This window comes from Copadichromis virginalis, linkage group LG6 (assembly GCF_057382275.1).
Source record: "Copadichromis virginalis isolate Kocher_CV1m ecotype Utaka linkage group LG6, C_Virginalis_male_GT1.1, whole genome shotgun sequence".
NCBI classification, from domain to species: Eukaryota; Metazoa; Chordata; class Actinopteri; order Cichliformes; family Cichlidae; genus Copadichromis; species Copadichromis virginalis.
Genome location: NC_140623.1, coordinates 41,883,111 through 41,895,422, shown reverse-complemented (window position 1 = coordinate 41,895,422; position 12,312 = coordinate 41,883,111). Strand labels below are relative to the sequence as shown.

Genomic DNA, 12,312 nt, shown 5'->3' with positions numbered 1-12,312 from the left:
ATAATGGGAGACATTTAGGGTTTGTGCCTTATGAGCGAAACCGTGACATTAATCACACTGAACACTTGTTTGGTTCGGTACTTTTTTGAATGAATGTTGGCGCATTTAACTGTTTTACATTCACCTGAAATCTTTGGATTTCCTGCTACTGTCAGTTTGTTTTGCCCATCAGCAGAAAGTGTAATTTCACGCTACAACACCTTACAGTGTTTCATATCTTAAAGATAAAAATATAATCTGGGGAGTCATTATTGTTCTGGATATACAGTATACTACAGTGTACGGGGTACAAGTATAAAGAAAATACGTTTTTGACCCTTTAACATCTAACAGGTCACAGGCAACACGCAGAGCATCTGTCCTTTTTATAGAATTTACACATATTTGGAACATCTGACGCAAAGGTTTCTATCAGAAATGATGTTGTGGAAAAATGTGTTATTGTAAGGTAACATCTTCCAGGTCTGATATGTAGCCCAGCCCTAACCCCGGTGACCTGCAGGATTTTTAAAGGTTCGCTTCATTCAAACTAGAAGCAGAGAAAAAGATAAATCAATAATGGATGTGACTACTCTTTGCTTTTGAAGAGGTGCCTGTTTTCTTTGTTGCACATACTTTTTCAAGGTACTCTACCTGTAGGTGCTACCACAGTGCCAGGAGCTATTTCAGGTGTATCTGTTGTCAGAAGTGAGTCTCGTTCATTTTTTCCATTCTGACAAAACTTTGCATTGTTTCTCATGCAGAATGAAGTCACTGTAGTATTTTTGGAAACCCAGAAAATCTCGCTGTAACAGCCAACCAATAGCTAGAATCTAGCATTATATCCTCCCGAGAACCAGCCCATTCATTTATGTCCTCTGAAATGGACATTTGTTTTTGCTCTATATCTTTTGACTAAGTCCTGATGCACTGAATAGAGGAAATCCTGGACTTTCCATTGGTATCTCATGTGTCTGGGTGTTAGCAACAGGAAGAAGCAGGTTCAATGGGAAGATTATTTTCTTCCTCGGTTCTCAGGAAGATATACACACATTATAATACATTCCCCGGAGGTCCTGTGATCTTTCCTACTTTATGGACTTCCATCCATTTCAGGAGTGAGTGAAACCTGCAGGCTTTAAAAGGCTTCCAGTTGCATAGAAGTGAGGATGCACATTTCTATAAAGACCAGTTCCTTGATTAAAGTCACAATAAGTACAACGTGGAATCCATTTTATTAATTATAGCTATTAATACTCGTACGCATAATTGTCTATTAATTACAGTCAATTATAATTGGAGAATAACCCAGGATATCCTCACTGGTCATCGGGCAATGAGTGAGCAGTATCTCCTGGAATTCGATCCACCTATATTGTTTCTGCCTCTGTATGTCAAAGTGGGCTTTTACAGCTTGAGCTGCCCACGGACTGCCATGATAAGTTTGCCGTCCACTCCTGATTGTCCCTGACATCAGGACAAGTCAGTCTCAGGGAGAATCTCAGCCGCTACTCTTTATGGCACAAAGTAAAATACTTTTTTTTCTACAACAGTTGAAATATTTTTAACTCAGCTGGATGTGCAGTCACCTCAGTTTGTGGGGCCTTTGTAGGTAAACACACATTAGAGCTCCGATCAGCATGAAACTGTACCGGTTCCATCAAGTGTTTGTCAGTTATGGACTTGCATGAGAAATTTGAAGGTGCAGCCATAAGAACAGCACAAACTTAACTATAACTTCTGAGTTTGAATTCTAGGGTCTGAAGAAAACGAAGCACTTCTTCTTCCTGTCTTATTAAGATAATATGTAGTTGTGATGGGGAAAATAGCAGCAATAGCAGCAATAACAACATATAACAGCAAATAAAATGAATAACTCCACTTTCAACACCTCTGACGTAACCTCCCAGGTCAGAGATTTAGTTAGCCATCGTTAGCCAGAGCTCATGTGTACTGTATTCTTTTTAGCTGTTCCTCCATGGAGGAAAAATCGTTTAAAAAAAGTGAATTCTTGCTGATATGTTGACTGCCAGTTCCAATTATTTAAAGATCTTACACTTAGAGTTTAATAAAAAAAAAATATTGCTAATACAGGAAATGAGGAAAACGCTTTTGACTGAGCTGAACTTTCAAACTTTGAAACCTCAGAAGTTCTTTACTTTTTCAAATCTGGCGTCTTTATGATGAAACTGCTCAAGATGTTGATAAACTGAGATCATTTATGCATTCATACAAACATTTGTTCTTGTTTTAGCATTAGCATTTAGCCACATCTGGTTGACTTGTAATATAAATCTAACTGTACTTTTGTCTGTTGTTGGTTTTAATGAATCAAATTTCTATTTTTATTTCTATTCTGTCTCATTTGTCAACTGTTGATTAACGTTATGTTGTTTTTATTTTGACTGTCTAATGTCATCTCTGTGCACCTTCCTGCTCCCACAGCACCTTTAGTGGACTCGAGCCCCAGACACAGCAGCTCAGCGATGCTTATGCTCCTGTCAGTTGTGTTTCTTGGCCTCGCGGTGTTTCTCATCTACAAATTCAAGAGGTGCAAATCTTTCTGATTTCTTCCACCTGCTGTAGGGCCCCACTATATAACTATTACTCTGTTCTTCATTATTGATGATAGCAGATGAGCCCTGTCTAGACCAATCTATTATAGTCATATTTGGTATTTTCAATTGATAGATCACTCTGGAGTTGTCACTCATACTTGTGAGATTCCAGTGCATGAGGCGTGTGCAGCAATCAGTCACAAAATTCAGGGAAAACGAGCAGTAAATGGTTTAATATGCAGCTTCTCTGCCTTGGATCTTATTTGCTGAATAAATTATTCATACTCAAAATTATTCTTTTGAAAAGTCTGAGGGAAATGGAAAAGCTGTCATTAATTATGGATATGAAGTTTTTCCCATTAGTCTAAAGAGGATGCATTTTTCAAGAAATCTTACAGTTGACAAAACAGAGCAATTAATAACCCAAATGTATAGTAATTGCAAATAAATTGGATAATGTCTAAATAAAGATCTATATTAGGCGGTATAAATGCAGATGAGAAAAGAAACCAGTGTTACTGTAATTTGTCTATAAATTAGGCACTCGAGTGTAATTACAGTCAAGGCAAGTTTACAGTTTGTCAGCACCAAGAAACAGAATCATCTTTGAAAAAGTAGCTCAGTGCAACAGTCTGTCAGACTTCTTAAAAACCCACATTTTTAACTCGAAAGAAAAATAATTTTCATTTTTCTAAAAAATGTTGATCCTGCCAAAACATCACAGCTGGAAGCAGTGAGACAACAGAGCAGGCAGTTCACATTTAGCACAGACAGTTCAAACTCATTCATCCCAAAGCTTACTCTGTGCAAAAGAGTCAATAAAGACAAACTGGATAATCAAACCAGTTATAATTATATTAAAGGTGTGCCCATTGATTCATATTATATAAGAAAAAACTACCTTTGAAGATGTCAGCTGTCAGTGAACTTCAAAGCTACAGGGAATGAAATAACCAGCAAAAATATATAGCATCGAAATATTGATTATTTAAAGGTTAACCAAAACTAGGACCAGAGTTGTTTTCTCCTTTGATCTGATGAATTCTGTAGTTACACATGTTATAGTTATGCTGACCTTTATTTGCCTCACCTGCTGAAGTTAACTGGCCTGAGAGAAAAAAGAAACCCTGCAAGGAAGCAAGTAATAAAGATCAGGACAAACTCGGTGAGAGCAGCTTGATGTGTAGAGGCTGATGTAGATGAGGCTGCAAAATCAAATAATTTATTCATAAAGTCGTGTTCTCGGTTGTAATTTACTAATGAATGTAAACTTGGGACTGCGGTTACATAGCCTTAGAAACACAACAACCCCACTGTGTGCATGCACAAACACCGCACCTGCACGTGAGATGGTTATCTAACATTTGTTGATCTTGTTTTCTGTAAATCCTCAGAAAAATACCTTGGATCAACATATATGCTGAGGTTAACCAGGAGAAAGAGCAAGAGATGATCGGCTCGGTCGGCCAAGGCGACAGCACGCCGAAAATTACTCTGAGTGAGTTCTCCACATCCAAAGAACTCATGGAGAAGGAGCTGGATGCCAGGGTCAAAAGTAAGTACCTGCTGAGAGTAGGGACAGGCGTTTCAAGCAAATACACTTCAATATTTTTTTGGGTTCTAGACGCGTTGCTGCCACCTTAACCTTCCTGCCTTCTTGGGACCTTTTTGTGCCACTGCTATGTGTTAAATGGCTGCCATTTCCACTGTGTTCAGTGGAATATAACCAAACTTGCCACAGGATAGTTTTTACCTGTCAATGTTAATATTCCAGTGTGAATTCCTTAAATCAGCCTAAAATGGCTGAGCAGCAGAAATCCCCACACCCATCACCCTGGGGACCATTTTCTGCCCATTGACTTCCATTATAAACGCTATTTTTCAACCCCAAATTATCATCATATGATTTTATTTTTTCTTCTTTTCTTGGATGTCAATGAAGACTCAGGGCCTTGAAGTTTTAATTTTTAAATTGCAAAAAAAATGCAAAAAAAATAATGGCAGGTCAAAATGTATGTTGGTGCCAATCTTTGGTCCATCTAAAGGCCTACTTATAATGACAATCACATATTACTTCAACTGGTTTTTTGTGGAAATATTTAGTTTCGTTTTTTGGTTTTTGGGGCTTATAACACAGGGCGCTCATGTAATAACACTGGGATTTGAAGGGTTAAAACAACGAAAATATAATTAAAACTTTACATGAATATTTCAGGGAGAAGTAGTTTTACAAGGTTGGCTAATTTAAAGTGGAATAAAATATGGATATATGGTCTTTTTATGGCGTGGCTGAGAATGGTCCCTAGGGTGATGGGTGTGAGTTTTTTAAAGGATGGCAGGAGGGTTAAGTAGTAGTCATGGTGTTGGTGGGTTACTCTATTCACCTGCTGTAGAAATAAGAGAAAATCCATGAACAGGAAATGGCCACATAGATGATTTAACTAACTCACACTTTAAAGGCATGTAGATATCCAGAGACAAATAGAAGGCATCCATATACATATGAATGTATGCAATGCACTATATACTGCATAATCTCATCTGTGTGAATATCAGCACTATGTGTCTTTGCGACGAATCAAGTCATGATTAAGACATTTTCAAAAATATAATACATGGAGCACAATGAAATCTGGATCTCAGTGACCTTGTCGTGGTCCAGCAAGGTCTGTGTCACTGCTACATTGTATTTTAGGACATTTAAAACATGCACTGTCCACTGTTTGGAAACTCGGATATTCCCTATACCGAGGTTTCAGACATGCCAAAACATGCCAGGGCATGTAAAGATGGAATTTCAGGGACAAACTTTCTTTGTCGATGGCTTTATAGCAAAAGTCAACATGATAATGTGTAGGATAACTGTGCGTAGAATCACCTCCTGGGGATAATTTACATACTGAATCTGAATCGTCTTTTAAACAGAAATCCAGCAAATGAATCTCCTTTTTACCATTTTTGAATTATTCACAGAGGAGGAAATCCTTAGAGTAGACAAAGCCCGTGAAAGGGTTTTAGAGGGTAAGGAAAGATTCCAGTGACACCCACAGTACTGGGAATAATGACTAAATAATAAAACCAACATGTTTAGCATGTGGCTGCAGGACTCCATCAAACACAGAGGGAGTGGCCTAATCATTCCTCATTCAGTCACAGTTTGACTTCAATTTAAAAAGAGACATTCATTCATTCATATTTCATTACATGATAAAAAAAACAATAGGTTTGATAAGCTAATTGCTGCCCACTCTGACTGTATATAACAGAGTGGATTTTCTATTGTTACCAGTAGAAATGTACCACTTCTGGCAGCTGCAGACCCAGGATTGATTTGGCTCTGAGATAGTTTAAAAGACAGATTAAGTTCCTGCACTTTCACAGTTCTGGAGAGCTGACTGCTTCTGACCTGTGTGTTGAAATTCAGAGGAGCTGTCGAGAATGGAAACTCACACATTAGTGAAACCCTCAAGCAGCGAGGCCGTGAGTGTGCTGCTTCATTTCAGCAGAATATTTTTATCCAGGTCAATGTCTGATTGTTACTTTTTTTTTCTTTTTACATGTGATCTGTATTCCTGCACGAGAGTACTTTCAGTTTCTCCATAACTCATGTAGCACCTCGAGTCAGTGGACGGGGACGCACAGTAAAGTGTAACAAAACAACAATAAGTGTAAGAATAAGAGTTAAACAACATATTTACGAAACACTAATCAAATTACTACCATCTGATTCCACGTTTGAAGCAACAATGGTACATTGTTGTTTTTCTCTTAAATTAAAGGTACCATGTGGCTGCCGATGGGCCTGATATCCACTTACAAGAACATTATACTGCCACTGTTTTATCGAAATTTAAAGCAGATGTCCTCCTATGTGGATCTCATTTCTCTCAGAAACGAAACTCAGGTAAAAAAGAAAAAAGAAAATCATGTAATTCTTTGTTTTTACATTCATCAGGTCCCAATCAGCCCAAATAGCAAAGAGAAATTAAAAATGCATGCATTCATGAAAGAGTTCGGGTCTTAGGAGGTCAAATTCGAGCAGGTGCTCAGCACTACATGCATTTAGTGCAACAGAAAGTGTATCAAATCATCCCTGCCTGCCATCACAGGACAAGGATATTTAACCTCCTAGGACCTGTCGTCCACATATGTGGACATCACATTTTGGGTTATTTAGACCAAAATACTCAATTTTGCTCTACATGGGCCTGATATCCACTTACGAGGACATTATACTGCCACTGTTCTATCAAAATTTTAAATGAATATCCTCATATATGGCTCTTAGTTTTCTTAAAAACAAAAATAAGGTTAAAAAAAATCTGGTAATTCTTTGTTTTTACATTCATCAGGCCCCAATATGCCCAAATATCAAAGAGAAATTAAAAATGCATGCCATGGAAGAGTTCGGGTCTCAGGAGGTTAACAAAATGTATTTCACAACGAATAAACGCTGCTTTTTATTTGCACATTTCTGCAGACGTCCTTGAAGTTGCTGATTGATTTGTGCTATATGCCAGAGTAAATTAACAGCTATTCTTGTGTTTCTCACGTAAATGGCCTGTATTTGTATAGCGCTTTTACTAGTCCCTAAGGACCCCAAAGCACTTCACACATCCAGTCATCCACCCATTCACATTCACACACTGGTGATGGCAGCTATGCCACAGCCAGTGGCACCACCAGTAGGCAACAGGTGAAGTGTCTTGCCCAAGAACACAACAACCGAGACTGTTCAAGCCGGGGCTCGAACCGGCAACCTTCCAATTACAAGGCGAACTCCTAACTCTTGAGCCACGATCGCCCAACACAAATGGGGTAGACGTCCAGACTTTCGATATTTGGTTCTAAACTTCCTCACCGAGCATGTTCCAATTAATTGGACCAAACATATCATAACAAAAGCTGGCATATTTTTCATAATGGGTCAATTTCAAATTCCAACGCGTCTTAATAGCTTCAGAGCCTTTGAATGGAAATTAAGTACAAGGAGTCAATGTCAAAGAAGCTATTTGTTTTATAGTCATTAAAGCTCTGAATTAACTGTCTTTGTTCTTGGCTTTTTTTCCCCTCTTTCATTTCCTTTATTTATACTCAGGGGGAGTCGGAAATGCCTGCGAGAGCACAAGGGAGATTCCAAACTGTACTAGTGTGTAAAACTGGTGGAGCAGCGCTTCATGTACAGAGCAAAGTATTTCAGTGTCGGGGTTTTTTTTTTGTTTTGTAATTCTCAACACAACTGATGTTAATAGTTTTCTAAGGGACCTCATTTATACAGACTTGCATGGATGTCTCATTCAACAACATCCATGCAGTTAATGTCAATTTACTCAATGAGATCATTGTAATTACTGACAAAACATATTCAGTTTTGTGGATGTATAAGCTACATAGCAGCATTCATTTGCAAAGTGAAATATCTTTCGTGGAAATCTATCAAAAGTTATGTACATTTCTTAAGGCGTTTGCTTTGAAAATCATTTCTGCCTATATATAGACTATAATGTCGGAGTCTTCAATCAAACAGGGAATATTATTGAAATGTACAATACTGTCATCTGTTCTGTTAAATGTATATATTATTACTTTCTACATGCTCGTAGTCTGAGTACCATGGCGGCAACAGAAGATCTGACGATGGTCTTTTTTTCTGAAAGTGTGTTTAAAAAGTCAAACATTACTTAAAGAAACCGATTTCCTTTGCTAAGGTCCTTAACTTGTGCATGTTCTTTCTGAGGACACAATTTCTGTGTTGTAGATAAGCAGGTGTTGTAAATAGTTATTTTCTAATCATGTGTCAAAAGACCCCAGTTGATTCTGCTGATTCTGTTTTGCTCTCATTTTCTTCAGTCAAGTGTTGGCTGAAATGAACCTGATAGAAAGGATTTATCTGTTAATGCAGGTAGAGCTGCATTGGCATAGTGCAGATGTCCCTCATGTTCTCTGAAAATAAAGTTAAAAGGATCATCCTCAACAGGATCATTTTCAGGATATTTGCATTTTCAGTACAGATATACAATAGACTGTCATTAAACTCTCTGAACCAAACATTTGCAACCAGAGCCCGACTCATTTGTTGGTCGGCCAATGCTGGCTATTTATCGATCTATCGATATTGGCATTTACAACAGCCGATAAATGAAGTTTAAAAGCTACGAAACAAGAGAAACATCCTTCAGACGTGCTGTTGTTATGACGTTTGTCCACCAGAGGGCACTCTGCAGGTTCCCTGCTGGGAACCACAAACGCAATAACCAGCTGGTCCGAGCAAAGTCGGGCAGAGTGTGAGCTCGTAAATAACTACAAATGTCAGGGAAATCTGTATATCCCATGTTTGAATCACCAAACATCTGTAGCAGTATTGGCCTTAAACGTCCCATTACAGTCCGGTTCTATTTGCAAGTGAGTCTGTGGCTCTCACTGTTCAGATTTGGCTTCGATACTAATGTTGAATCACTTTGGAAAAAAATGTATCTATTGTGGTGACCAGTGATCAAATTCACAATTTCAACTCATTGGGGAAAAACATGGTGTTTATTTTAAGTAGGCTTACAGTTGGGTTGTGGTTTCTGCTTCTTCTTTGGTTTGTGGCAGTTTCCAATGGAGCTCATGCCAATATTATTATTTGTAATGTCCTGCAATTCTTTTCAGTCATGGTGGTGCTGGCCGCTCATCTGGCCAATCCACCTCATTGGTCCAGATTCAACAGTAATAGGATGTATTGTTCTAAAACAGTTATGGTGCCTAGTGGGTAACTTCATACGACAAGTCCTTGATTTATCCACTAACACCACCGAGTGGTTGACATGGGTTTAAATCAGGACTGGTTATGATAAAATACTAGGAATGAATGGTGTTATACATTTCAAATTGTGTCTTCATTCTCTTCAAAGGACTGCTGTGTGAAGTCTTGTTTTTTTGTACCTTGCCAGAGCAGCATAATCAACATGGTGATGCCAACTAATGATGACAAAACATATATGGTGGTAATAAGTAGTTTAATTAAGTCAATGAAATTTTCTCTGCCTAGACTCTTCAGCCTGAACTACTTTTTAAGATTTCATTCTCAAAAACCAAGTCCATCTTCAGTCAGTAACAGTTCCACTACTGTAAGGCCAAAGTGAAGACGTTTGGGCTTTTTTGGACATGAGAACTTTGAGATACAGGAAACCTGTCTGTGCACATAACCAGACCAGAGTAAGACTGGTGAACTGGAAAATTTGCTTGTAAATTAAATTAGCCTTATAGCAATGAGTCGCATCGATGTTATTGAACTTGTTAAAAGAAAGTTCTGAACTGCAAATCTGATGCAGCACGATTGAAGTGAAAGAGTCCTACATTCATTTTAATCACAGTAACTCGATGCAGTCCAGGACACACCTGGGCCTCCAAGATGGTTTCAAGTAATGTGTACAATGTGAAAAGGTAAATCACTTATTAGCTCACAGTTTTTGGATTCCAATATCATGTTCTCCCATTATTTTCAGTTGTCATAGCTTCAACTTCACATATTTTTTTCCATGTATGCTATCAAACCCAACTTTAAGCCTACAAAGTGCTTTTGCTGTTCATTAGGATTAGATAAGCTAATGAGTCCATGTTCTACAGAGTGTGTTACCAGCATCTTTGGTGCTCATTGTGGCACAATTTTTACACCACTCAAAATGTGCAACTACTGCTATTCTAACAATGTGACAAAACCAGAACATTGTCTTCAACTGTGCCTGGAACAGTATGTATTTATTTAATGAATCCACAGTGTACAAACAGAGCTCCCCTGGCTGCCATTAGCCTCCATTCACAAACCAACGCTCCAGTCTCTGCTTTGCATCTAGTTTGAAATGAGTGAACACCGTCCTCCCAGCATGCAACTTCCCCCAGCTCTGCATTCTCCAGGCCTGCAAAAGCCAAGTGGCCTCGACTTGACTCCCGTTGCTCTCCCAGTATCCAGCATTGTTGTTAGTGAGAGAAAGCTGGACAGCTCAGGGGAGGGTGCCACATGCAGAGGTTTCCTGCAGTGCTCAGCTCAAGCAAACAGCAGTTCCAGGAGAAGCGAAAGGCTGCAAAAAGATATAGGCTGTCACATCACATATGCATTACCTGCAACAGAGTGCTCTCATCTCAAACCAAACAGCCAAGCCAAGCCTTGTTAATACAGACAGAACACACATTGAACAAAGATTGTTCTAGAGCTTTGTTGTATTCAACACATGCCATAAGCAAAGGATTGTTTGCTTGGCTGGATTTTGTTTGGGTAAAGGCTTTGATGGTGGCACTTTGTTCTGATTCTTATTAGAAAAGCAGAATTAGGGGGGACAGAAAAAGAAATCAAAAAGTTTCTCCATCCTTAACTACACATGGATATTGTCTTTGTTTTCTGTTGTTTTTCTCTCTCTTGGACCCTTTGAAATTGTGAAGAATGTACAATGAACATAGTACACTGGCTGTCCATAAAAGTTTGCAAAGAACAAATGCTTCAAAATGTGGTGCTTTATCTGCACCAGCACATTGGAAGTGCCACTAGTAAAAGAAAGGACTTTGATCACTGGAAACTTCTGTCTCATCTGATATCTTAAATGCCACATTATACCGTAAGCACCAGACAAATCCATACTTGAACCATAAAAGAGATCCTTTGCATTTGTGATTTTTCAGAAGGCAAAAGCATTGTAATGTTCTTCAGTGCACAAAAATCTACAATGCATGCATCATCAGTAATGTTCTGTTTCATCTTGATTTCGATATTTCTACGGTAAAGAAACTGTCATTTTGAAATTGTTTCAAATAAATGTATTTTTGTACATCAGTGCGTTCATTCTCTGGATGATGAATTTCTTGTGAACCCAAGGGTGCAAAGAAAATGATGTTCGCTGAGCATTACACTGTTTGCCTGATGACTCAACCAACCTCCAGTGCAGAAGCACAAAGCGAGGTCGGAAAAGCACCAGCAGTGTTGTCGGCCTTGTGTCTGGCCTGCAACCGCGGTCAGTGTCACCAAACCGTCACGGCACGGTGTCAGCTCTCACAGTCTGTCCAACTAATGGAATAGACACACTGCTACAGTGAGGAAAAATGCACAGAGAGAACAGCTCGAGCACATTGTTTGCAGTAATAAAAAAGATGGATGCAATGAAAAACACTTTAAATGTAATCAGGTTTTACTGCATGCCTCTATTGCATATGTAGATGTGCAACAGTGGCTGAACAAACTCCAAAAAGCTAAGCCAGTGAGCCAAAGTAGAACTGCTGGAAGTCCAAATATTTAACAGAACCCCTAAAACCTGAGAATCACGTTGATGAACTTCGTAAAATGCTTTGACAGATGAAATAGTGTGATGAATGTGCCATTAGATTCCAAAAGCAAAATATTTTTGGTTCATAGGGCTTCTTTTTTATTTACCCCTAACACGGGAAGTTCATTTTAATTCTGCATTGTCACTGACAATCAAAACAGGAAGTCACATGGCCCGTTTGCTACATGATTGGAAATAAAACAGAAACCAAACATAAGAAACTTGCAAAACATTTTATTGAACTTTTATTTTACCTTTGCTTATGTTCCCATCGTCCATTAAACCCCACCAGACCTTCTAACCATAGCTTTAGCTCTCACCGAGGTCTGGACCTGTATCAAGATAATGGAAATTGGCACAAATCAATATGTGACACTCTATATGGGAATTCTAAGGGAAGTCACAGCCCACACTACGGTGCCTCTCTGTGGGTTGTTTTTAGGTTTTTTAAAAACAACCCACAGAACCAAGCTCAGTTAAAA

General features: G+C 38.7%; 1 protein-coding gene across 1 annotated transcript in view; it reads left to right on the top strand.

Moving 5' to 3' along the window:
* Positions 1-11,343, top strand: part of sorcs3a (sortilin related VPS10 domain containing receptor 3a) — a 244,761-nt gene extending 233,418 nt beyond the window's left edge. The window contains exons 25-27 of the mRNA XM_085460496.1: positions 2,425-2,530; positions 3,932-4,092; positions 7,636-11,343. Of these exons, the coding sequence (XP_085316622.1) occupies positions 2,425-2,530; positions 3,932-4,092; positions 7,636-7,694 (326 nt within the window). The 3' untranslated portion in view covers positions 7,695-11,343. The remainder of the gene's footprint in view (positions 1-2,424; positions 2,531-3,931; positions 4,093-7,635) is intronic.
* The last annotated feature ends 969 nt before the right edge of the window (positions 11,344-12,312 follow it).